This window comes from Pyricularia oryzae (genome assembly GCF_000002495.2).
Source record: "Pyricularia oryzae 70-15 unplaced genomic scaffold supercont8.8_4, whole genome shotgun sequence".
Lineage (NCBI taxonomy): Eukaryota > Fungi > Ascomycota > Sordariomycetes > Magnaporthales > Pyriculariaceae > Pyricularia > Pyricularia oryzae.
Window position 1 is genome coordinate 149152 of NW_003803357.1, and position 26273 is coordinate 175424.

The following is a 26273-nucleotide window of genomic DNA, read 5'->3' on the forward strand; positions in this document are numbered from 1 at the left end:
ATACACGACAACGGGCTCCTTAGCTGCACCCACGGCGGTGCCCTACCCAAGCGATCGGCGACGGATTTGGTTTGTGCCCTCGCCCACGATATCGAGCAGGCTTTAGCTCGCGGGGAGGAAGTTACCCTTGTCGCATGCGACGTCCAAGGCGCCTTCGACGCCCTCCTCCATGGGCGATTAATACGGAAAATGCGGAGCCTTGGGTTTAGTAAAATGCTCCTCAGGTTCGTGATTAACTTTTTAAACGACCGCCAGGCCCGAGTCCGGCTGGAGGGTACGACCACGGGCTTTAGGCGGTTTGGGTGCGGCACCCCGCAAGGGTCTCCCCTTTCCCCAATCCTATATATGCTATATTTGGCGTATCTCGTCAAAAACGGTACGAAGTGGCGGTTGGCATACGCAGACGACGTGCTTACATGGAAATCGTCACCCTCGTTGGAGGAAAACGTACGTTGGCTGGAAGATAAACTCCGGGATATGCACGAAATTGCGGCGGAAGAGAAGATCCATTTTGCAGCGGAAAAGACAGAGGTGATCCATATTACTAAGAAAAGGCACGGTCGCAACCCGGAAATCCGGATTAATGGTAGAACGGTTACCCCGGTCCAACTACCGGGCGGTCGACGCGGACAAAGCGCCTCCGGGGCCGAGCGCTACCCGGGCATGCGTTGGCTTGGTTTTTGGTTCAGCCGACGGTTAGACGGGCGCCGCCACGTGGCCGAAAGGGCTGCCAAAGCAATGGCGGTCGCTGCCCACCTCAAGAGCTTTGGGGCAGTAAGATACGGACCGCCTGCGGCTGCACTTCGCAAGGCAGCGGTGGCATGCGTGGGTTCCTCGGCCACCTACGCAGCCGAGGCATGGTACAACCCAGCGCACAAGCAAAGAGGACTCCTCAAAGCATTGAACAAACCGCTGGTTTTAGCGGCACGGGCAATCCTCCCGGCGTATAAAACCACCCCCTCGTCCACTGTTCTCAGGGACGCAGGACTACCCTCGGCCCGCGTCGCGCTGGCCTACACCCGCCTGAAATACGGCGCCCGACTAAGGCTCGCGGACAAGGGGCACCCCCTTGTCAGCCGCCTGCGTGAAACACCTCGTGCCCGCAACTCGGGCCATTCGGCCACGACCCTGCAAACGGCTGCACAACTTCTCCCGCGGATCCGGAGACTAGAGTTGCGCGCACCTCGCAATGCCCCGGATTCTCGCACTGACCCCACCGGAGGAGTCCCGAAAGAGGAAGCGGCCCGCCGCTTTATCGAATGGCTGGACATGGTATCACCTGACGATATCGTGGTATATACGGATGGTTCGGAAAAACACGAAAACAACTGCGTCCAAATAGGGTACGGATGGGCCGCTTTTAGGGCGGGCCTGGAATTTGCCGCAGGCTCCGCATCTATTACGCCGGAAAGCCACGTTTTCGACGCCGAGGCGATTGGCGCCCTAAAAGGGCTACAGGCGGCAGCCAAGGCCCAGCCAGGCGCCCGGATCTGGATTTGTGTGGACAGCACCTCGGTTATTTGGGGTCTTAGAGGCGACGCGCCGCGTTCGTCCCAATGGGCCTTTCTGGAGTTCCATAACCTTGTCGATCTACTCCGAAAACAAGGTACCGAGGTTCGGGTCCGTTGGTGCCCTGGGCACCAGGGAATCCCGGGAAACGACCGGGCTGACGAGCTGGCCAAGGCCGGCTCCGCCGGACCGCCGGACCCAGACCCGAGGGCTCAGCAAACCACGTATAGCGGTGCCGGCACGGTCCTCAGAGCCATTCTTTCGAATATAGAGAAGGACTGGTGGCGTAAAGAACTCTGTGAACGGTCCCCCGCATATAGGGAATGGAAATTCCAATACACACCGAGAAAGGAGCCCGAGGAACTGCGTTTGCCAAGACCCCTACTGGGCCATTATTTGGCCATGAGGACCGGCCACGGCGATTTCAAGGCCTACCATGACCGTTTCAACCACCAGGATGCAAACACCTCGTGTGCCTGGTGCTGGAAGCGGACCTCCCCTGAGCACCCGGTGCACTGCCGCTATTCGCGGGCGGTGTGGAGAAACTGGCCGTGGCCTAATAACGACCGGCCGGCCGGGCCGCCAAATCGCGCCCAACGCTGGAAATTCTTCCAGACAAGCTTCGGGCAACCGAAAAGCTTTGAGGCGTTTTCGATAGCCACCAACTACTTCAGCGCCCGCCCCAGAGCGGCCCGCCAGCGCCCCGCGCGCCACGAACGCACTTTACGCCTAGGGACACCGATCGTAAACGACTCGAACTCTGACGAGGAATAGACTTACTGCCTTTTCACCCACACTTCACGGCACAAGCCGTCAGACGAACCCTCCGTGCACCTTAGGCACGGGGTCGCGTCAGTGAACTAACCCCCTAAGCAGGACCGGGCCCGAACCCGGTCAGGCACGATCCGCCTCTGCCCTCCTTGTTTTCCCCCTGTGTAAATAAAGAAGATAGAACGCGCGCCGAGATACCCCTCGGGAGGTTGCTAACGGCCGGCTAACAAGCCGGGCCGAGCCCGGCGTTAAATAATACTACTACTACTACTACTACTACTACCGATCATGTGGAGTGGTACAAGATATTTTGGTCAAGGTTTCGCTAAGAAGTACTACGACGCGAGGCATTACAAGCCCCGTAAAAAAAGTCTGTTTATGATTCGTTGGGATTTGTAATGCAGAAAAAGCCAGGTATTGAACCAAACATCTAATAACATGGGTAGGCATTACCTGCAAGACGGACACGTAAGCCCTCAAGCTGCCACAGGAGGGTTCCACAGCACGATGGACTCTTGTTCGCTCCGCTCCATGCCGCAAGAGAAACACCTCCTCCAGTCCGGACGCCTAACAAGCCAAGACGAGCACTGGGAGCACTGGCACATGAAGCCGTCGTTGTCGACCTTGTCCTCTCGATACTGCAGCTGGGCGTCGTAGCAGCGGAACATGCCAGACCAGCGGACGTTGAGCTCGCGCGACGCGATGACCTCGTTCTTGACCCCGTTGCAAAAGTCAATGACCTCGCGCACCGTGGCGTCGGGCACCTCCTCGTCCAGCGGGATGGGCCCGAGCAGCCGGATGGTGTTGTCGGCGACCCTGTCCCACTCGGGCACCTTGGACCCCCACCTCCAGTTGGTGGCGTAGCGGAGGAACGTGTCGCGCGTGAGCGTGAACCTGCCCTGCATCGAGCCGTAGCCCGCGAGCACGCTGGCCAGGTTCTGCCATATGCACGACACCTGCGGGCCCAGCCGGGGGTCGCGGAAGCACACGTACTGGAAGCGGTTCATCTTGTCCAGCGCCGGGATCAGCTCCCGGGTGAAGCCGTCGTAGGGCGCAAACGTCTGGCGGATCGACTGCTCGGCGGCGGAGGGATCCGTGGCCTGGCGCGCCGCGTCGAACGCCGCGTGGGTGAGCTCGGCGGCGTAGGTGGACGTCGACATGTTGGCGTTGATGCCCGGCGACAGCAGCGGGTTCGTGAAGCCGCAGGCGTCGCCGATGGCGAGCCAGCCGTCGCCCGACACGACGGGGGACTGGTACGTGAGGGTCTTGCGGACGAACCAGGTGGTCTTGGGCCCGTACAGGTCCTCGATGAGGGTGAAGTGGGTCATGAACTCGTTGATGAGCGGGTACTTGCGCACAAAGTAGTAGAATTTCTGCTCCGCCTCGGTGGAGCCGTACGACGACAGGTCCTCGGGGTACTTGACGTCGTTGCGCGCCGCGACGCCGATGCTGGTGACCCAGCGGTACTTGAGCCCAAACATCTTGGCCAGCTCGTCCGTGCTGGGGATCTGGTCGCCCGGCACGCCGGCGTCGGCGCAGTCGAGCAGGTACGTCAACATGTCCATCAGCTTGGCCGTGGGGTTGCCCTGCCACGAGAGGATGCGGATGACCCAGAACCAGCCCTCGGGGAAGCAGAGGTGATTTGTGTGGCAGCCCTCGTAGAGACGGAACGGAATCTTGCTCTCGTCTTCGGGATAGGTAAAGTATCCCCAGAATGCGTCCGTGTTGAAACCCTCAAACCGGTGGAGAGGGGCCTTTTTTGAAGCATATTGGCGGAAGCGGCCCGTTGCATCAATGAGGAGCGAGCTGTTGACGTCGACGACCTTGTCGCCGAGACCTTTGGACTGGCCCACCTTGATGCTGCTGTTCCCCAAGCCGCCTTGGACCTTGGACCCACCAAAGTCAACGGTCTTGCCGTGGTAGACGTTGACACCGCTGCGCTGGGCCATGAGTGTGAAGAGCAGCTCGCTTATGGGGCGCTCCAGCTGGTAGCCGCTAAGATAGAGACCCGGCGTGCCGTTGATGAGAAAGTCGGTGCACCTGGCGGGGTCGTTGCGGTCTAAAAAGTAGAAGCAGAGGCCGTCTTTGACGCCAAAGATTCGCAGGAGGTGCTCGGCCGTCAGGCCGTTCATCTTGCACCACATGGCAAAAAGCGGCAGTGTGCTCTCGCCAATCTTGTAGCCGGGTTTGGTGCCCTTCTCAACCACCGAGATCTTGACATTCCCAGGGTTGTGCCGAGCGGCGTGGATGGCATAGATGAGGCCATGGATGCCGCCGCCAGCGACGACGACGTCGGACTCGTTGGGGATTTCTGCGCCGGCAGGATTGGCAGAGTTGAGAATTTCTGGTTCGGACAGATTACCCGCCTCAGCCCGCTCGGTGAAGGTGAACCGAGGCGTGGGAGCGGCGGCGGCCATTGTGGAATGAAGAAATTAAGGAGAAAAAAAAACTGTGGGACGTGCAGTTGAGTGTGGTTTGTGTATGCTGTAGTGATTGTGCCACCGAGGCAGTAGGAGGTTTTGATACACGGCCGCGCGTGTACTCTATGAGAAAATACGTGAATGCTTCAGTGGTGATAGGGGCAATTTTCAGTGAGTTGCAGTCCAGCGTAGGCCTGGAGTGAACGGCTCAGCGGTCCAAGATGCCATATATCAAAGACCAGACGGCTATAATCAGACCCCTCAAAGACCAGTCAAGTCAAAACAACCCCAACTCTAACCAAGTCCCAAACTGGGCATGGCGAGGATCATACCGTCGATTGGCAGAGGCTGGAAACATTTTCGGGGTACGACATGAGCATCACCCCTCCACATGCGCGACCGGTACTTACCTCGGACGTCGCGTTTATGCCACTCGGTCATATACAAATGAGGTCTGGACCCAATCCGAATGTCTCACTGCAAGTAATGACTCGGGTGCGGCAATAATATCCTTTCTTGGTTGTTTCCCTTTTCCAACCATTCGAACCCACACGGAAGTCGTCACAAGTGCTGCGAATGGCTGCACGACTCAAGAGGACTCTTACCGGTCTGCCCGCCTGTCATCTTATAGGGTTTGGATGCCATGCAAAGATGAGGGGCAAGTGCGTGATTAGTTGATAGGCAAGAACCTTGGATGATTGTCTGGCTCACCTTGGCTGACAACGATTCCCCCGCGGCTGCAGGGCGAAGGATGCGGAGACTAAGTCAGATATCCATTCCCCAGTTCCTTGCGCGGTGCAAGGATGGCTGGAACAGGAGCAAAACAACATCGAGGCAAATTCAATGTCACATCCGGACCCACCCATGAAAATATGAGGAAGGTGTCGCAAGTCATTACCAAAAGCTTATTCGGGGAAAAAAAGGGTACCGTGACACCATGTTCGTTCTGTTTCGTTGTTTCCCTAGCTCGTGATGATATGCTTAATTCTACCTCGTAGTAATGTACACACCGACATTTGAATAACACGAACTGTTTGGCGGGTGAATATCTGCCCAGTCAAACGACAGTTTGTTTTTGGTACAATAGACGGAGGAAGAGTGACGTGGCAAACAAGGCTTAACGTTGCGTACCCCCTGTTCGGCACCCCCCCTGTTCGGCACCCAAAAATAACAACACTTTTATTTTTATCCTCCAACTTCTATTATAAATATCTCGATGAATCTGTCACTTTTGGATTTACTTTTTTCTGATTTTAATTCTCCATTTTCCAATGAAGCAATATACTGAAAAACAGCTTATATCTGCAATTAACGACGTCAATAATGGCAATCCAATTGCAAAAACCTCCCGAAAATGGGGAATACCTAGGTCTACACTTCAAAGTCGACTTAAAGGTTCTCAACCTTATAAAAAAGCACAAAGCCCTTTTCAAAGGCTTTCCACGGAACAGGAAAAGCATTTGGCTGATTGGGTACTTACCCAAACAGCTTTAGGGCTTCCGCCAACGCATCAAGAATTACGCTTTTTTGCCGAACGAATTCTTCAAGCCGCCGGAGAGACAAAAGGCCTTGGAAAACGTTGGATAACTCGTTTTTTGGCTCGTTATCCAATCCTTAAAACCCAAAGGCCCCGTCGAATAGATAACGCCCGGGTTAATGGCGCTACTACGGAGGTAATTAAATCTTGGTGGCTTTATATTACGAACCCGGTTATTAACGCTATTAAACCGGAAAACCGTTGGAATATGGACGAAACCGGTATAATGGAAGGCAAAGGATCTAATGGCCTAGTATTAGGGCTTAACGGGATCCGGCCGTTGCAACGAAAAGAGCCCGGAACGCGTGGTTGGACGACTATAATCGAATGTATATCGGCTACGGGCGTTGCCCTCCCTCCCCTCGTTATATTTAAGGGAAAAAACGTACAACAACAATGGTTTCCCACGGATTTAAGCCCTTTCGATAATTGGCAATTTCATGCAACCGAAAACGGGTGGACAAATAACCAAACGGCTATCGAATGGTTAAAAAAGGTGTTTATTCCGTATACCCAACCTTTAACCCCTGAAAAGCGGTTATTAGTTTTGGATGGCCATGGATCACATATAACGGACGAATTTATGCTTCTTTGCTTGCAAAATAATATTCAACTCCTATATTTACCCCCTCATTCGTCACACGTTCTTCAACCATTGGATCTATCGGTTTTTGGGCCGTTAAAAGAAGCTTATCGACGTCAACTTGGATTTGTTAGCCAATTTTGCTGTTCAACAGTTATTGGAAAACGAAATTTCCTACTTTGTTATCGAAAGGCCAGATTAAAAGCATTTATAGCAAAAACCATTCAATCTGGTTGGCGTACAACGGGGTTATGGCCGGTAAACTTGGTTAAACCACTTTTAAGCCCTTTTTTGTTAGAAAATAGCAACGCCAACGTTATAAAAGATAAAAACAACGGTTTGCAAAGGGATAAAACACCGGAAAGCCCAGCCCAAAAAATTAACGACCCGTCTTTACTTATTTGGAAAACCGCTAAAACGACCCGAGATATCCGACTTCAACTGCAAAAACTTTCCCAATCCAACAAAACCAACGCTACTTCACGTCTTTTATTTGCAAAAGTCCAAAAAAGCTTCGAAGCCAAAGATACCCTTTTGGCTAGCGCCCAGCAAAAAATCAGCTTATTGGAAGCACAACTGGAGGCAATACGGCCGGTTAAAAGGAGGAGGGTGGTTCCGGATCCAAACGAGCTTTTGGTTAACAAACAGAACATTATTGGATTGCAGGAAAATGATATAGAAAATTTGGAACCTTTAGCTGATGAAGAAGAGGTTAATGAACCGGAGAAGCGTGAAAACGATTGTATTTTTGTCCGTTGATAATTTTATATTTAAATCAGTTTATAAAAGTAGGCATTTCGTTGTTAGATTTTCAGGGTGCCGAACAGGGGGGGGTGCCGAACAGGGGGTACGCAACGTTAATTAGATTGATGGACTTCAATAAGGGACTTGGTTTTCGCGTAAAAAAGTAAGTTATCCAGTAATTCGGTAAGGCGATTGACTTCAGAGGATAAATTTATTTACAATTTATGGGCGGGTTTTACGTGGTAGTCACAGCGGGTCGGACCGTGTGCTCTTGCCAATTTTTTGCGCGCAGAACGGAGACAAAAAGTCCAGCTAAACCAAGCTCTGCTTGGCAATTTCCCGAACAGTACTAACTCCAAAGTTTATTTACAACGCAAAGAAAACACAACCAATCATACATTCGAAGAACTCAGTGAAACTCGGCCAGATAGCGCTTGTGCAGCCACTCGAGCGAGGTCATCTTGTCGCCCCAGTCTCCGACCATGGTGGGCTTCCAGGCGCCGGCCTCCTCGCAGCCGGGCACCGTGTCGATCATGACCGAGGCGTCGGGCTGGCAAAAGTAGACAATGGTGTACCTGTCGACCACGGTGCCCTTGGGGTCGAAGCCCTCCTGCATCATGATGTCGCGCGGGCCCACCACGCGGTGCAGCGAGCTCTTCCAGCGGCCGTTGGACTGGCGCTCCAGCATGTCGCCCACGTTGAGGATCACGGTGCCCTTCTTGGGCACGATGGGCTTGAACACCTCGCCGTCGTACACCTCGAGCCCGCCAATCTCGCCCTGGAAGAGCATGGTCAGGCTGCCGTAGTCGGTGTGCGCGTTGAGCCGGGCCGCCTTGCCGCTGTGCAGCGGCTCGATGGAGATCTCGGGGTAGTGCATCAGGCTGATGTGCGCGTCGTTCATCGAGTGCTGCTTGCAGAACAGCTCCGGGTCCGTGAGCCCCAGCGAGTCGCCGCAGTCCTTGAGCAGGCTCTGCGCGAGCTTGGTGCACTCGACGAACCACTTTTCGTGGAATGCCCTGAACCCCGGGAGGTCCTCCTCGGGCACGTAGTTGTTGGGGACCAGCCCGCTGTTTGGCAGGCCGTTGCCCAGCTCAAACGTCTCCTTGATCTCTGGCTCTGTGATCTTGGTCTTTTCAATCTCGTCGTGATCGAAGAGCAGCTGCACCGTGTGGCCAACTCCCTGCTTGGCGTACCCACGATGACTGTAGGGGGTCTCATACGCCGGGTGCTCCGCCTTCATCTTGGTCTCAAATGGGAGCGCAAACAGACGACGGGACTAGCAGCTGCCATGTTAGCCACTGAGTTCATCCCAAGACGAAAAAAGAATATCAGCCGAAATCTCAACTTACCCACTCAAAGGCCTCCTCAAGCAGTTCCTCAGAAATGGTAGAATTAGACAGATAGCAGAATCCATAAGTCTGGAATCCCCTATCCAGCTCCTTCAGCCATTTGGCCCTCTCCTCTGGGCTGCCGTGCATACCCTTGTAGTCGATGACAGGCATGTCAAATGGGATCTCGACTGATGAGGCATTTGCAGCCTTGGAGTCGTTCTTTGCGTAACCCATGTTGATTGTCTGTTTTGTGATGATGAGGCAAAGTATCTTAGAGTGAAGTTTGTATTGGGCGATGTTTTCTCCCAGGAGGCAAATGTGGAAAAAAAAAGATAAACAAAAAAAAAACCTTTGAGGTTGTGCGCTTTTTCTTCCCGCGAAAGATACAAGTCAAGGCAGCGTATTTGTGTGCGTCCCTGAGAGTAGTTCGGTGTGCGGGATGAAACTCTAATGCCGAGGAAATCTAATGGTCAATCAGATCATCAGTCGACAAGGTCCACAAAGGTTGGACCTGACCCTTCCTCTAGGCTAGCTTTTGATGTTTATTTTCCAAACGTCAATCCAACGCTCGAATCGAACATGTTTCTTGATAGGTCCACATTCTACCATGTGCCGGTGTGGGTACACGTGGCGTGATTCCGCGCCCAAACACCCCGCGGACCTCTGACCCATGTCGCCACATGCCCGCGGCAAACCCAATTGTCACAAAGTCCCTGAAACTTAATTTATTGTTTTTGTTCAACTTGTCACCCTCCAAATCCCTTCAATGTAACGATACTTGAAAGATTGGCGTCTCTTGAGTTTTGGTCAAGTGGGCGGGCATTAAGTCGGCCCATCCCACCCCTCCCCATCTAGACGAATGAATGTGCGAGTGCAACACTGGAGATAAAACCGGCTAGAACGCCAGCTCCACAATTTATTTTTAAATAAGGTTCAAGCCCTCAGCGGCGGCTGGCCCTCCTTCGAGTCAGCACCACGCATAATCGCCTGAACCTAGTGGCTGACTGGCTGCTGTCATTGCTACCCTCAGGGAAGCCTGCACCCACAGCTAAGCGAGTCTGCAACCGTATAGCTGAGGCGGGGCGGCTGTAGAGCGGGTTTGGTGTAATAAAATTGAGTTTAGAGTAGGTTTGACCGATAGGCAGCATGTCCCAATGTGGTGGTTCGTTGCGGGTGGAAAGAAGCTTACTGCATATAGAATTGGTTTTAATTTACCCAAACAGGCAAGTTGCAAGCAGGGACCTTGTATAGACGTCAAGGGAGACTGCGCGAGACCAATGTGTCCTTGAGCGACAGCACACATCTGTAGTCGCACGCATATGACATATGACATCCATCAAGTATTACTGACAAGGCTTTCTTGGCATGTAGTATCGGACTTTGAAATTTGAAGCGTTATTGGAGCGTATATCGAAGCAAAAGAAAACAAAGGAAGCAACCGCAGCCGTAAACAGTATCATAGTTCGGAAACACCTCAAGCAACCTCGTGTCAGGAAAATCAACCAAGGAACAACCCTACTTTGTGCCCCACCATCCCGCCACACATGGCTACTTTGTCAGCTATCGCTAAGAGGTAGCTAATCTACGCTCACTGAATTTGAACCCCTTTTCTTTTTCCCCTCCCCTTCTGGTATCACATCATGACTCTACCTGCTAGGCCAGACGCATGCAGAGAACCAGGTAACAGCATGTTCGATGAGCACCTCGGTGCCATTGTCCACCTTGATGGCCTTGTCCAAGGTGTGGGCGCAGTGCCTCGAGTGGTGAACGGTCTGAAGATCCGGAATGGGACGGCCGTCCTCGTAGCTCAGGTGCAGACTGTCCCAGCTGTACATGCAATGCTTGTAGTGGAACCTGCGCTCCACCCACACCTCGCCGTACATCTTGAGCACCTCCTTGTCGTCCGGCAGCGGCATCGTGAGGTTCGCGTCCGCCCACCACCGGACGGGACGCTCGGCCCGCATCCTCGCGGCGTGCTCCTTGTCCAGCTCCGGGTCGTAGCACTCGGCCGGCTGCCAGCTAAAGTTCATGTAGTCAAAGACGCAGCCCTTTTCCATGGCCTCGGTCGCCGTGAAGCCGCACCGCCCGGACTTGCCGGCCTCGAAGCCGGTCACGGTGGCCGCGTGGTGCCGCGAGAGCTGCACCGCTTGTATGATGACCGCGCCCCCGAGCAGGGCGATGAGGCACCCCGCGACCGCCAGCGGCCTGCGGTACTTGGAGCGGTACCAGGGGAGCTTCTGCTCCCAGAGCGTCGGGGCATCTTCGCTCAGCGAGTCGTCGCGGAACGAGCTCAGGAGCCCGTCGCTGGGGAGTTCGTATGTTTGAGAGTTTTTGGACTCCATAGGAGGCGAGGTCTGTGTGTTTTTTTTTGCTCAACTTGGGTTTTGACTTTGGTATGTTTGATGGAGAAGGGGTAGTAGTATGTGCGATCAGACCCAGGTGTCTTTCGTGCTTGCTTCTATGTGTAAGATGTGAAGAAGTACTGGCTTCTCTTTGGTGATGTCTTGTCAAAAAAAGAAAAGAAAATGGGATGGAGAGTTGACGGGATGAAAAGTTGAGAGACAAGATGGGGAGACTGGACAAAGAGACTCTTGACCGGGACGGGTATACGACTGAAGCAAAGCTGCCCCATATCTCCTTGAGCCAGGATCATACTTTCGGGTAAGGTGAGGGTCGGACAGATCCCTATCGTCGACTCATGCCAGAGCCCCGCCTTTTTTTCATCCTATAAACTATCAACGAAAGCCAAAGAGGCCAATGCCCTGTATGTGATACGTGGCAATGCAACATACCCCTCGTAGTAGAAGGAATATCTCGAGTGGAATATTTCCGGCGACCAGGCAAAGGTACCCAATGCCATGGCAGGCATTGTCATTCAGCTGCAGATGTGACTTCACTCAAAGTCACAAGTCATGTAACTCGGCATCCCGCCGTGATGTGACACTCTCCACGAATTTAGGGAAGATGACACCATCCCACGCCTTGTACATCCCGAGTGGCAATGTAACGCGCCCCTCTGGTAAAAAAAAAAGTATAGACCAGAGACCTACATGGAATATGTCTGTCGAGTAAGCCTGTTTTAGCCGATGTGTTCGTAAGCAATGTCATTTGAGTGCATAATTTGTTTGAAACAGGTTACATTGTCAAATCACGCTGTCACACACCTAAACGGGGCTTGGCCGTGTTCAGCTTGTCCTGGAGTCGCTTTTCGCCATTAGCAATGCTCCGGAGTAAAACTGTCAAGGTTAAAAATCCGGGAGATATGGATTTGCACTCGACAACAATGTATATAAACTCCTCTTTGCGCTGCTGGTAATACACTCGGTCTTTGCTGTCCTCATCCCCACAAACAACTGAAACACTGCGCCGGAAGCAAAATCATCAAGTCCACTCAACCACTCTTAATACATTCAGCGAGACGAAAAAAAAAAGACTTTCAAACTTATACAAACAGCTCCTTTTATCACACCCAAACCGCCACCATGAAGCTCACCCAAGCCGCCGTCTACGCCATCCTGGCCTACACCGCCGCCGCTCTGCCCACCGCACCCATGGGCAAGGCCGACATGGGCAAGGCCGACGTCGCCAGGAGGGACGGTGGCAAGGCCGACGTGGCCGGAAAGGCCGATGTCTTTGCCCGCGACCTGGGCAAAGCCGATGTTGCTGGCAAGGCCGACGTCATCACCAGGCGGGACGGTGGTAAGGCTGACGTCGCTGGCAAAGCCGACGTCGCCCGCAGGGACGGCGGCAAGGCTGACGTTGCCGGAAAGGCCGATGTTGCCCGCAGGGACGGTGGCAAAGCTGATGTCGCCGGCAAGGCAGACGTTGCCCGTCGGGACGGCGGAAAGGCCGACGTTGCCGGCAAGGCCGATGTGGCCCGTCGGGACGGTGGAAAGGCCGACGTTGCCGGCAAGGCCGATGTTGCCCGCAGGGACGGTGGCAAAGCTGATGTCGCCGGCAAGGCAGACGTTGCCCGTCGGGACGGCGGAAAGGCCGACGTTGCCGGCAAGGCCGATGTGGCCCGTCGGGACGGTGGAAAGGCCGACGTTGCCGGCAAGGCCGATGTTGCCCGCAGGGACGGTGGCAAGGCCGATGTCGCCGGCAAGGCAGACGTCGCCCGCCGGGATGGCGGTAAGGCCGATGTTGCCGGTAAGGCAGACGTCGCCCGCCGGGACGGTGGAAAGGCCGATGTGGCCGGAAAGGCAGACGTCGCCCGCAGGGACGGCGGCAAGGCCGATATGGAAGACTCTTACTAAACGAGAAAATCGTATGATTTATGCGGGCATGATATTTACTGGGCACGGCTTTTGGTTTTAGTTTCGCTGTTTGCAATATGAATGTTGGTCTTGACCGTAATTTGTGTTTGGGTTCCCTGTGATGAAAAAGAATGTTGTGATGGGAAATTGGACAGTTGCACAGAATGTGGAACTTGACAGCATCTGCTGTCTTATCACGCTCAATTGGCCGCCAAAGGCCCCTGGTTGCTTGGTAAGGTATGGATGGTTTCGGGCATTTGCATGTAAATATTGCCAGCGAATTTCCTGGCAAACCCCTTGTTTTTTAGCAGTACAGCGTAATATTGGACAAATACCCTAGTCATGGCTGGGGCTCAGCCATGAGGCCTAGCAAGGGCACCTAAGCTTTATGGTATTGCATGTTGGTTACCTGGCACCCATTTCTCTTACCGTATGGAGAAAGTGGAGTAGCGGAGTGTTACAGAGTTTTCCTCATCGTGAATGCATCAACGTTGGGGAGTTACATTAAAGACACGATCTGTTTGAAACGCAGCATTGGAGAGGATTGGAAATATAGAGAACGGAGTCGGAGGTTCATTTGTTTGCCAATCTCCCATTGTTTTTATTTTATCTCTGGAAATGTAATTCCGGTGCCATGTTGGTGCTCGAGAAGGACCGCCACTACGGCGTTGTTGCCATGCTCGGTGGCAACCTGCAACGCCGTTTTACCCTCAAGATCGAGCGTTGAGGTATCGATGCCGTGCCGAATGACCGCAGCGGTAAGTCCTGGGATGTCCAATGTAGCTGAATAGTGCAAAAGTGTCCCTTGCCCCATACTGTTTAGATATTGTCCACATGATCCCACCCAAACCCGCACGAGGTCGTCCCAAGCAAAGGTTGCGGTCCGTGACAAGACTCCAAGAAGATGATTTGCAATCTCCATCATGCATCTTTCCGACCGACGCGAATTCGAAAAGGGAGCTTGATTGAATTCCCAAAATGTCGAGAAGAAGTGTTTCGTAATCGAGTCCAAGCAGGCTTTGCTGCGGAAGAGATGGTAGTCTCCCATAAGCCCAATGAGCTGTATTCGAGCCATCAGAGCCGTTTCCTCTCCGTCACACTCGCCAGTATTCTCCAAAAGTCTTGCTTGAGATCTCAAGTCTTTGCAGGGACGGTCGAAAGCAGCTTCGTGCTTAGCTGATCGTCGTCGGGCATCCTTACAGGCGCAGTGCCGCAGCAGCTTGCCCAGGACAAGAGTGAACGGCCTGGTGCTCTCAGCTCTCACGTGCTTGACCTCTGAACTACTCTCACTGTCCACAGCACAGGCGTTTGCGGAGCCCGAAAGCAGTGACGTTCTAGCCGCCGATACGTCGGCACCGTGGTCGATCAGCACGAAGGACGCGGAAGTGTTTAGTAAAACCACCGCATGACTGAGCAAAGTCGCTCCAGTCTCATCTACATCTGAAACCAGAGACTTGAATCTCTTGAGCATCAGCTTTAGCATTCGGTTGTTGCGTTGCACAATTGCTTCATGACCCGCTGCGATTCTTTGCTGCGGTGTAGAAGTGCCGACCAGTACCTCAATCCATGGAGCCAGCTTGAGCTTATAAGCTTGATAGATCAAAGAAGACCCTGATGTTTCTGCACCGCAGAGAGAGGACAATCTTTCCCAAGTTTTATCCGTAGAAAGACGGGTAATAAGGGGACGGACTTCATCAGATGAACTTGGTGATCGTGTTGCATGCGAAAAGAATGCCGAGCTGATATACGCTAAAAGATCAGGACTTTCTGCCAGCATTGCATGCGCAACCGTCGATGGGGGTATAGGTGGCTTCGGCTGGTCAAGTTCGGGGTCGCTCCGAACATTGCGTAAACCGAGTTGCATGTTCAACCACGTTTGGGTCCACTGTAACCTTGGGTTGCCAAGAGCTTCGGCAGCTAGAGAAATGAGTCCGTCTGATAGAGCTCTGTTCTCTGGTTTCATCTCGTCGCGAGTTAAACCCCTAGGGTCCCAGGGCTGGATTAGCATCGAAGGCTCTCCGTGAACATATCGATCAGCAATTGTTGATCGACTCCCAGATGAGCTTCGAGAAGCATAGCTTTTCGCTGTCGAGTCAAATTCTGGGTCCATGTCTCCCGAAAAGCGATCATCAGGTGTATCAAGATACCGTGAGCTGTTCACAGACGAGAACTTGCTGCCGACGGATCGATAATCTCTATCTGATGGCGGCATTAAGAAGTCGTCAAGATCCCGAATTTTGATATAGTCCAGCATCGTGTTCATGATTGAACAATGACCCAGCGGAACCGGATTCGGTGAGGGTTCTCCCAGCAGTTTAAAGCCATCCCAGGGAGACTTGAGAAAATACTCATAGACACTTTCGTGCCTAGGCTTTACGATCCTGTAGGCACCAGAATGCATATCGAAAGACCCTGCAAATGCCGCCGAGGTGGCCGATTGCCCACCCCCGTAACCAAGATCGTCCCCTGTCTCAGCTGGCGAGATTGTGTCAACTTTTATAAGGCCTCCTGAGAGCTCGGCGATCCGCGCCTCGAGCATATTGTCGTCGGCAACTGGCACTGCGGTGTGTCTCGACGTCGAATCCTTTGGCTTTCTCCATTCACCAGTGAAATCGCTCGATGATTTCCATTCAGATAGAGACAGTGGAGGCTTTTCGCTGATGAAGGGCAAGATATGATGCCATTCGTAGATGTGAAGTGGCCTGCACGACAACAGGGCCCATTGGAAAAGGCGCAGCGAAACCGGACGCAACTCGGGTTGTATCTTGCGCAGAATCGAGGTATAGAGCTGCCTAAGCTGTGCGGGGAGTACTTTGACGTACTCTAGTTGTGCCATTAGGTTGCGACCCCTAGCACGCTCAATCCGGATCTCTCTGAGTACCAGAGATGCCCAAAGAAAACAGTGATTGGCCTTGCGGACAATCTCCGTGGCCAGTAACGCTCTGTCGTCTCCATGTCCAACAGAGATGTCAAGCTCACGCTCAACAAAGGCGACAATAGCTTGATTGTTGTGGTCCTCGAGACATATGTGTATAGTCTTTGTGTACGGGTCGTATCCCAGCCGGTGAGATACGCATACGGCCAAACTTTTAGACAAGGGCACCTTGCCTGAGAAGTTCATTCTGACTGTGTCGATGAAAAATCGATACACTCTATCCCGTGAGTCACTCTCGTCGATCGCGTCGACAAACACAAAAACCCTGCGTGGAGTCGGTTCCTCCAGCATTCTCAAAAAGGTCATACGCAGCTCGGCCTCGGTCCATGTCCATGACTTTGACCGTGGCTTTGCCCTCCAAAGACGAGTGAACTGAGCTTGCTGGCTGGGGATTTGAGGGAGAAGTTGATGAAGTAGCGACCTCAACATTACAGACATACTGGTTTCTTTGCTTCCGGAGTCTCTTCCGAAAAAGAAGGAAGCGGCCGGCCTCGCTGTGTCTGCAACCTCCGAGAACCTTTCAAAGGCTTCTTTCATCAATGTGGACTTTCCGGTCCCTGGCCCGCCATTGAGAGCAATGAGGTTTTTATCTCTGTCCTGATGTTTGCCGTCTCTCCATTCTTTGAAAACTGGGTGGGCAAAGAGCCAAGAGACCGTGTCGCTCTTGACCGGCTGGATGCCGCATCTTGTAATGTTCATGTCTTCATACTCCAGGCTTTGGAGGGCCAGCTGGAAGTCGTCGTTGCCGCTGTCGTCATGTTTCCCGCCAGTAGACTTCAGCCTCCTCACCAGATCGAAGTCTTCTAGGAGACGAGCGAGACCGCTGTTTCGATAGATCGCTTTGAAATTTTTAGCTGGTAAGTATAATCCTGTTCCACAAGCTGCTGGTCCATTAAGCATTACGCCTTCCGAGGTGTAACCGGAAACCACTAACCTGCACTTCGAATATCATTTGATTGAATCGTCCTCAGCAGCGTCCGGGCAAAGACAGCAGCCTGCCCCGCGGCATAGGGTTTCCAAAGATCGTTCTTGTGTGTATCCGAATAGTCGGAAATTCCACGAATGACAAGACATGGCGCGCTCGTGTCCACCCCCGCCGCTTCCATCTCGATGCAAATTGCGCCGTCGCAAAGCCTGCCTATCTCGTCGCGCCTGGTCCCAACTTGGATCACCGAGTTGCCCGATGCAACTCTCCCAAAATGGAACACCAGGCCGTGACTCCCGCCCACCGGCCTAGCAGGTCGTTTGATCAGGCGCCTGTGGTCGCATGCGCTGCAGTCGCCATACAAATGCTCACTTCCAGGGTCGTAAGAGGACTCGAAGAGCAGATCTGTGCTCCGAGAAGGTTCCCGGAACCGTTCCTTGTTGTAGTCGTTGCTCATAAGCTTGGTTATTGCGGCATCGAAGATGCACTCTCCTTCGAAATCATAATTTGCCTTGAGAACCGCGAGACCACTAAGGATGCGGTCATCCGGGCGGGCGATGATGTCTTTCCCCACAATCTCGAACCCCTCTTTTTTTGTTCTACCATGGTCGTAGTGTATCACACTCGGACCACCATCGCCAGGCGCCCCGACCACCACGTCACCCAAGAAGATGTTACCTGGCATATCGGCCGAGCCATCATATTCTTTACCCCCGAACGGTATGGCGCCTCCGATGCCGACTAGCAAAATGATCCGGATGCTGGGGAAACTTCCTCGCAGTGGCCCAGCTATGCGGGCTGCGTTCACGTTGCCCGTCCTGCCCTTGGGCATTGTGGCGATGACTGTCGCATGGCCGCAAATCGAGCCAAAGATGTACGTATTCTTATCGTAGTCAGTGTTGTACTTGGGCGCCTCATATTCGTAGTCTAGCATCAATCGTGCGGGCGGCAACTCGACGTCGGGCAACGGGCAAACCCACGCGACAATGTATTCTTCTGCTGCTAGCGTCGGCATCCTTTCCCCATAAAACATTGGTTGTGAAGTATGGCAGCTTGTCGGATCAAGAGAGGCTAGGTAAAGTAGAAAAATGGTCATACACGGAGCTCTATTTCCATACGTGGGTCGACAAGCCTTCGCCGTCAAATGACCATCTCGGAATGCCCAACTTGAAGGAAGAAGATGAGCCCCGCACAAATCTCAAGGCGGGGGCAGGCTGCGCAGTAAGGCCCCCAGAAACAGCAGCATGCAAACACGTCAGCAGCCACAACTGCGGCTGGGCGAGACGGCAGCCCACCGACAGGCATACCTATGCGCCAAGCAAATAAAAGTCTGTCCTGATTGCCTCGCTGACTGCTCAGCCGCAAAATCTTTGTGGTTCGCCACAACAATCCCGGTGCAACAGCCACGTTGGCAAGCGCGCCAGTATCACGAGACAGCGGGGTAATCACCTCTGCTGTGACAGTACTACTAGAACTAAGTGTTGGGAGATTCTGTTCGATCCAATGTCAAAATCGGTTTTTTGTCTAAATCGGTAGCATTTGTTTTCTCCAGACAATGGATTCAGCTAATACGACTCGAAGTACTCTTGGAGACATTAACGTTGCGTACCCCCTGTTCGGCACCCCCCCTGTTCGGCACCCAAAAATAACAACACTTTTATTTTTATCCTCCAACTTCTATTATAAATATCTCGATGAATCTGTCACTTTTGGATTTACTTTTTTCTGATTTTAATTCTCCATTTTCCAATGAAGCAATATACTGAAAAACAGCTTATATCTGCAATTAACGACGTCAATAATGGCAATCCAATTGCAAAAACCTCCCGAAAATGGGGAATACCTAGGTCTACACTTCAAAGTCGACTTAAAGGTTCTCAACCTTATAAAAAAGCACAAAGCCCTTTTCAAAGGCTTTCCACGGAACAGGAAAAGCATTTGGCTGATTGGGTACTTACCCAAACAGCTTTAGGGCTTCCGCCAACGCATCAAGAATTACGCTTTTTTGCCGAACGAATTCTTCAAGCCGCCGGAGAGACAAAAGGCCTTGGAAAACGTTGGATAACTCGTTTTTGGCTCGTTATCCAATCCTTAAAACCCAAAGGCCCCGTCGAATAGATAACGCCCGGGTTAATGGCGCTACTACGGAGGTAATTAAATCTTGGTGGCTTTATATTACGAACCCGGTTATTAACGCTATTAAACCGGAAAACCGTTGGAATATGGACGAAACCGGTATAATGGAAGGCAAAGGATCTAATGGCCTAGTATTAGGGCTTAACGGGATCCGGCCGTTGCAACGAAAAGAGCCCGGAACGCGTGGTTGGACGACTATAATCGAATGTATATCGGCTACGGGCGTTGCCCTCCCTCCCCTCGTTATATTTAAGGGAAAAAACGTACAACAACAATGGTTTCCCACGGATTTAAGCCCTTTCGATAATTGGCAATTTCATGCAACCGAAAACGGGTGGACAAATAACCAAACGGCTATCGAATGGTTAAAAAAGGTGTTTATTCCGTATACCCAACCTTTAACCCCTGAAAAGCGGTTATTAGTTTTGGATGGCCATGGATCACATATAACGGACGAATTTATGCTTCTTTGCTTGCAAAATAATATTCAACTCCTATATTTACCCCCTCATTCGTCACACGTTCTTCAACCATTGGATCTATCGGTTTTTGGGCCGTTAAAAGAAGCTTATCGACGTCAACTTGGATTTGTTAGCCAATTTTGCTGTTCAACAGTTATTGGAAAACGAAATTTCCTACTTTGTTATCGAAAGGCCAGATTAAAAGCATTTATAGCAAAAACCATTCAATCTGGTTGGCGTACAACGGGGTTATGGCCGGTAAACTTGGTTAAACCACTTTTAAGCCCTTTTTTGTTAGAAAATAGCAGCGCCAACGTTATAAAAGATAAAAACAACGGTTTGCAAAGGGATAAAACACCGGAAAGCCCAGCCCAAAAAATTAACGAACCGTCTTTACTTATTTGGAAAACCCCTAAAACGACCCGAGATATCCGACTTCAACTGCAAAAACTTTCCCAATCCAACAAAACCAACGCTACTTCACGTCTTTTATTTGCAAAAGTCCAAAAAAGCTTCGAAGCCAAAGATACCCTTTTGGCTAGCGCCCAGCAAAAAATCAGCTTATTGGAAGCACAACTGGAGGCAATACGGCCGGTTAAAAGGAGGAGGGTGGTTCCGGATCCAAACGAGCTTTTGGTTAACAAACAGAACATTATTGGATTGCAGGAAAATGATATAGAAAATTTGGAACCTTTAGCTGATGAAGAAGAAGTTAATGAACCGGAGAAGCGTGAAAACGATTGTATTTTTGTCCGTTGATAATTTTATATTTAAATCAGTTTATAAAAGTAGGCATTTCGTTGTTAGATTTTCAGGGTGCCGAACAGGGGGGGGTGCCGAACAGGGGGTACGCAACGTTAGCTGCATAACAGCCTCAGTACAAGCCACAACGGGATGCAAATTCGAAACCCAGGACTTCAAATTTGAGAGTAGATTACTGTCGCAGAGGGTTTCCAAAGTAGGACAACCCAAGTCCCATGCTAGGAAATGCGACAAAGCGGGCCCTGAGTGAATAAGTTAAAATCATTATTCTTTCTGGGCACATTATATTCTTGCGTCTTACTTCCAATCTGCCAAAATTACACCGCAATGCCAATCCGAGCCCTTTGGCACGCTGCTGGGCGCAATGGTCGTCTGTCATCTCGCGACCAGTTACAAGGTGTAGAGGATAGGTTACTGTGGATATACATGGATCAAAGAGCTAGCGTTTGACCTTGTTCAGAGCCAACCGCATCTTCTTGAGTTGCTGGTTGCGATGCGTGCGCTGGATATCCAAAATATCCCATGGAAAGGAGTGTCCTCATTTCGGATGGATCTTACAAAAGCCATCCATCGTGAGCAAGAGCCTCTGCCCTTTCATTTTCACTACATAGTGTAACGAGGCTTCTGATCACTAAATCTCTTCAAAAAGAGGTGTCCGCGGAGGAGGACAACCGGCTACTGGCAACTGGCGCAATCGAGTTGCGGGGATGAAGTGGCTTCACCCTTGACTCAACCAGAGTATCTATGCTTGTGCTTGACCAAAGTCGCCTGGACCACCTGATTGTTATAGCGCAGGTATTCATTCACAGCGCTGCGTCCTTGCTGGCGCAGGTCTACAAGGATGCCGACGTGATTGTTGATAACCCCGTTGGGGAGGTCAGAATACAGATGTTGGTAGAGCAGCGAGATCATTGGCCTCCGAGTTCAGTGGTTTGACACGCAGCTTGTAAAGCCTGCCAAAACCCGAAAATGCATACAGCCCGGCCCAGTCCGCAGGCCCGTGGGCATTTAATGGGGGCCCGCAATAACCCATGGGCTTTTTTGGCTGGTAAGTGGGTGCCCACGGGCTGGTGGACTCAACCCAAAACGGGTAGCCCGCGGACTTACAATGCAAGGAAAATACAGTGGATAGTTGCAATTTTTACGGGTTACCCGTGGGCTCCCACGGGCTCCCCGTTCAACTCTGGGCCGGGCCGGGCCCCCCACAAATAATTCAGCCCATCCACTAGTTACCCGCCCCACTTACTTGGGCCGTCGCGGGCCTCGATGAGGGGTTTAACGGGGTGTGGAATGCCTTACGCGCAAGTCTGGTGACGAGAGTGTCGTTGCCGATGCAGAGGCTAAATTGAGGCGATGAGCAGGACCGGGGAGAGGATGTATGCTTTTCAAGGGGATTCCAGGCGACAATTCGATGGGTGCTATCACCTTCTTTCGTGCAAGTCATGAACCTGGCCGAGGATTCAGGCTGCACTCTCACAGGCCACAAAGTCCCGGTTGGTGATGCCTTTAATGCGCAAACATCAGGGAGCTCACCAGCGAAGAGATAAACAAGGTGCATCCAGTACTGCGCTGTTATGTTTGCTTATGGTGCTTCACCTTCTCCATGTAAGCAACATGCGTCCTGTGGTATTGTCCCTTGACTCCTGGCCTAATGCGCACTGGCTGGGCTCCAGTATTGACTTATCCAGGTGTCAAGCCAAAGGGCCTGGGTATCGCGGAAACCATTCCGATAAAAGCCATGCTCGGCCAGGAGAGTCAATCGAAGAGCTGGCAGCTCCATAAACTTCAGTCTTGAGGGAGTCGCGACCCCTTGGACTTTTGTGATTCTGTGAACACTACTGAAGGTCAGCTAGGGCTGCATTCCCCGCCTCAAGGGGTGGCGCGTTGAGCTTACTGGATTGAGCCTTTCGGGCCAGCAACGCGGTGACTCAGTGATAAGTTTGTACAAATATGAAATATCACGGTCAAGCGAAAAGCGTCCCCGCTGCCGATCAGCCGATGGGGTCTCCAGAGACGCTCCTTCGAACTGTGAGGGTGGTATCTGCTGCTCCCTAACGACCTACATATGTCGCATTCTGCCACTTCGTTTCACGGGCTGCCTCGTTAGTTAGATCTGATGGAGCCCATCGATTGTTCTGCTTGACAAGTTTCTCGTGATGGCGTAGATCTTGCCAAGTCGAAATTTGTAATCAATTTTCCTCAGCGCCAAGCCTACAGATTCAATCTCAGCCGCAATCAATCTAGATTCGACGGCCCCGGAGAACCATTGGATAAGAGCGTAATCCAGTCCAGGATTGCGGATTCTGCTGCGCCACTCAGGCATGCAGTCTTGGCATAAGCAGCCAGAATGTCCCAGGCCATCACGCCAATGGCTCGCTTAAATGGGGGCCAGAAATGGGTTGTGAGAATCGAAAGCTAAAAACTCCAGCTTTTCTCCTGTGCGCGCTCGAGCTTTCCTCACTCAATTTCCAGAGACCACGAGCACCAAAGAGTCACCAACCACCACTCTGGCCACACATGTCCAGCACCATCTCTGCCTCAACTGCGCAAGGTCAGCCCCCGGATCATGTGGGATGGGTACCACCTCCACGCGGCCGCGGCACGATTAATATCCTATGGAGCTGCCTGTCGGTGCTTCTGATTTGCTCGTACAAATGCCTGCATTTGAACATAGCCGCCGCCGACGAGCTCGAAGCCGGATGGCATAAAGTTTTTGGAATTCCCTATTGGCCGGAGCGGCCCAAGCTCCGGTGTCTGTTGCGCAAGTTCAAGTGGATGGTTGTCATCATCCTTGCACCAGAGATTGGCGTCGGCATGGCTGCCACCCAGTATTTCGAGGCCCGGCAGGACGTGGCAGAGGCTGCAGACGAGGCCCCGGATTTCGCCTTGTGGCTCAGCTCCAGGGACAGGCTGACGGCTGACCTTGGGGCTGAGCCTGTTTATGACAACATAGACGCTCCTGTCGGGCCCCTCAAGGAGGGGTTTACCCTCACGCACGCCTTCTACGCCAGGATGGGTGGCATTGTGCTCTTGCAAACCGTAACCGATGCAGAAGGGCGAGCCGCAGTTCGCAAGACAAGGATAACTAAGCTGAAAGACTACGGTGAGCTAAGAAGAAGCTGTTGCATCCAGTACTACCCAGATATCTGAGGGATTCCAGGTTTACGACTGAGGGCTGACGATTAACTTGTTCAATATACTAGCAATTTTCCTTCGCAAATGTAGTCCAGCGAGGAGACAGGATTTCCTTTTAAGCGAAACGGAAATCCAGGCAATGGGCAAGTCGGACGCGTTGACCAAAGCATTCGCAGTTTGGCAAGCCTTGTATTTGGTCCTGGACTGCGCTGCACGCACGGTAGCCGACCTGCCGATCTCTCCCCTCGAGCTCTCAGCCGCAGGCTACGTCCTTGCCGCCGCCGTCATGTATGGATTCTGGTGGCTCAAGCCCCAAGATGTAGGCCACATCACCGTCCTTCGCCACGTAGAAACGATGGACCGGAACATCACCGATGCTTCTACGCCCATCGTCACATCAACTCGTCGAGAGAAGCACATGAGCTTTGGCGATCTGCTCAGCTTTCTCCTACCGGACAAATCATTCAAAGTTACCTTCACTTTCCACATTATCGCTGCCAGCTTTGGCGGCGTGCACGTTGCCGCGTGGTATTGGGACTTTGGTTCGGACACCATCGTAACGGCTTGGAGGGTGTCTTCGATAGTATCCACGACTATGCCACTAGCCACTGTTGCTGGTGGCTGGTTTGGATATGCTTTGGATAACCTTCCGGACCCGGATGGTACCGTGGCCAAGATTTCGAGGTTCATTACATCTATTCTTTACCTCCTTTTGATTATGGCAAGTCCCATAAGCTACGCAGCAGCTCGGCTTTGTCTTGTTGTTCTATCATTCTATTCATTGGCATCGATGCCTGAGGCCCTTTATAAGACAGTGGCGTGGACCGATTATCTGCCGTTCATTTCTTGAGGGGCTTACACATCTCAGATGTTGACACTTAATTTAGATATATACCATAGTGTCAAAGAGAATAGTTTCGTCCAAAGTTGCCGAAATATCCAGTGTTATTTTTGTTCTCCTTTATCTCCCTGGAGGCACGCGACCTATAGTTGACTCCGTCATAGAAAACAAGATCGTCTGCAGCAAAACAGCACAGACGATAGGGTACCTAGCACGGCCTCATCCCATCTTTCTTGTGAACAACGCCAAGCCGCCATCTCTTGTCAGCTGTAAAATTACATCAGCATTGATCTGGATGGGGCTCTTCAGTAAGCACGCTAAAAAGGAATTTGGTCTGATGCCTCTTGATTTATGGTCGCTCGAGTTATGATGCTTGCTGAGATATCTCGATGGTCCCACATACTATAGTAGATTAGGTTGCATGGTGGTATTTAAAAGTTGGACCTTGTTGGAATTGAACATGGGTTTACGGCCTCATATCTTACCACGTGGGAGTTAGTTGCAAAGTTCCTGTCGAGCCGACAGCTGACTGCTCGCAATGCAAGACGGAACTGCCGAGGTACCATGTAGTCAGTCATCCGGGCTATCCCGCAATTGCCAAACCGACGATTGCAGATTATGACCATGAGACTGATAAGAATCGCGTTTTAGAAAACCGCATCGACAAGATCGACAAACACAGCTTACGCTGACAGTGCGTTCGGAACCCGGGGCTGCAATGGCAAGAGCACGCGGGGTTTTTTTATTCGGATGAATTTGTCCTCGAATGACAGCGGGATGTCTGCAGCTGCCGCATTGGTACCTACGATTGGTATCCATGGAGGTACCTACGAAGTATGTAGGTATGTATGTATTTCTCCACCGCGGAAAACCCCTACAACGTGTTGCCTCGAACGGGCCAAGCAAACCCTAAAAAGAAGGCCCCAATGAATGGCCCAGATAACAAACGGGTTTTAGGGCACGGCACGACTTCCCAAAGCAGAAGGGGCGGAACTGGCACAATGCCTTGGTTCGGCTGCACGATTGGCAAAAATAAGGAACCGTGGCAAAATGCGGAGCGCGTTGCATTGAATGCCGAACGGTGGCCCTGAATCTGGGGACTATAATCTCAAATGGGCAGGTCGGTTGTTTCGCCAAGGCTCAGTAATCAAAACGAACCAGGGAACAACAGCCGACGCTATGGAGATGTACCGGGACGGTCGATATGGGTTGTTCTGCAGATAAAGTCGGTCAATGTCCCGCAAATGGCCGTCGCCAGAAGTCTACTGACTTTTGATCCCTCCAGGTCTAGCACGGCTCACCGACTGGCAACCACATCCAATCTTGTCATCGTGTGCAGATCCCATATATTTTCCCCAGCCCCTGGTCGCCAACAAACAAACATGCAGCTCACCACCATCCTCACCACGGCGCTAGCCTGCGCCAGCACCGCGTCTGCCGCGCTCAACTGGTCGCTCCAAAAGGCATCCAACCCGACCACGGACCAGGCGGACGCGTACAACCGGATCGAGACGGCGATGCGCGACGCGGTGGCGCGCTACCACCGGCACAGCCCCAACGCGTCCAAGACGATCCGGGTGTACTACGCGCCGGGCGTGCCCACCGCCGAGGCGTCGTTCAACGGCGACCTGCGCTTCGGCACCAACCGGGCCTACATGAACACGCGCACGGCCATGCACGAGATCTCGCACACGCTCGGCGTCGGCACCACCAACGCCTTCAACAACATGTGCAGCAGCGGCAACTGGCCCAGGGCGCTGCCGCTGCTCAGGAGCTTCGACGGCCAGGGCGCCGTCATCAACTGCGGCGGGAGCCACTTTTGGCCCTACGGCCTCAACTACGACAACGAGTGGAGTGAGACAAACGCCGAGAGGCATGTGCGCATGGTCGACGCCATGATCCAGGATGGAATTGGCCGCTGAGACGG

The 26273-nt window shown here is 52.4% G+C and overlaps 7 protein-coding genes across 7 annotated transcripts; 3 read left to right on the forward strand and 4 right to left on the reverse strand.

Moving 5' to 3' along the window:
• Positions 1-2756: 2756 nt before the first annotated feature.
• On the reverse strand, positions 2757-4697 carry MGG_10241 (uncharacterized protein; the record flags this gene model as incomplete). The annotated part of the gene is made up of 1 exon (XM_016990500.1): positions 2757-4697. The coding sequence occupies one exon, from the start codon at positions 4695-4697 to the stop codon at positions 2757-2759; it is 1941 nt and encodes a 646-aa protein (XP_016846044.1).
• A 3174-nt stretch (positions 4698-7871) lies between these two features.
• MGG_10239 (uncharacterized protein) lies at positions 7872-9430 on the reverse strand. The gene is made up of 2 exons (XM_016990499.1): positions 8914-9430; positions 7872-8840 (listed from the first exon to the last, which is right to left on the reverse strand). The coding sequence occupies exons 1-2, from the start codon at positions 9127-9129 to the stop codon at positions 7974-7976; spliced, it is 1083 nt and encodes a 360-aa protein (XP_016846045.1). The 5' UTR covers positions 9130-9430; the 3' UTR covers positions 7872-7973.
• A 1111-nt stretch (positions 9431-10541) lies between these two features.
• Positions 10542-11764, reverse strand: MGG_15045 (uncharacterized protein; the record flags this gene model as incomplete). The annotated part of the gene is made up of 2 exons (XM_016990556.1): positions 10542-11199; positions 11688-11764. 2 exons carry the CDS (start codon positions 11762-11764, stop codon positions 10542-10544), a joined length of 735 nt encoding a protein of 244 aa, XP_016846046.1.
• A 613-nt stretch (positions 11765-12377) lies between these two features.
• MGG_10237 (uncharacterized protein) lies at positions 12378-13151 on the forward strand (the record flags this gene model as incomplete). The annotated part of the gene is made up of 1 exon (XM_016990498.1): positions 12378-13151. The coding sequence occupies one exon, from the start codon at positions 12378-12380 to the stop codon at positions 13149-13151; it is 774 nt and encodes a 257-aa protein (XP_016846047.1).
• A 472-nt stretch (positions 13152-13623) lies between these two features.
• On the reverse strand, positions 13624-18191 carry MGG_10236 (uncharacterized protein). Its single transcript, XM_016990497.1, has 2 exons — positions 17021-18191; positions 13624-16925 (listed from the first exon to the last, which is right to left on the reverse strand). The coding sequence occupies exons 1-2, from the start codon at positions 18105-18107 to the stop codon at positions 13753-13755; spliced, it is 4260 nt and encodes a 1419-aa protein (XP_016846048.1). The 5' UTR covers positions 18108-18191; the 3' UTR covers positions 13624-13752.
• Positions 18192-22774: 4583 nt separating this feature from the next.
• On the forward strand, positions 22775-24445 carry MGG_10235 (uncharacterized protein). The gene is made up of 2 exons (XM_016990496.1): positions 22775-23473; positions 23574-24445. The coding sequence occupies exons 1-2, from the start codon at positions 22888-22890 to the stop codon at positions 24353-24355; spliced, it is 1368 nt and encodes a 455-aa protein (XP_016846049.1). The 5' UTR covers positions 22775-22887; the 3' UTR covers positions 24356-24445.
• Positions 24446-25590: 1145 nt separating this feature from the next.
• Positions 25591-26268, forward strand: MGG_10234 (uncharacterized protein; the record flags this gene model as incomplete). The annotated part of the gene is made up of 2 exons (XM_016990495.1): positions 25591-25606; positions 25706-26268. 2 exons carry the CDS (start codon positions 25591-25593, stop codon positions 26266-26268), a joined length of 579 nt encoding a protein of 192 aa, XP_016846050.1.
• Positions 26269-26273: the final 5 nt, after the last annotated feature.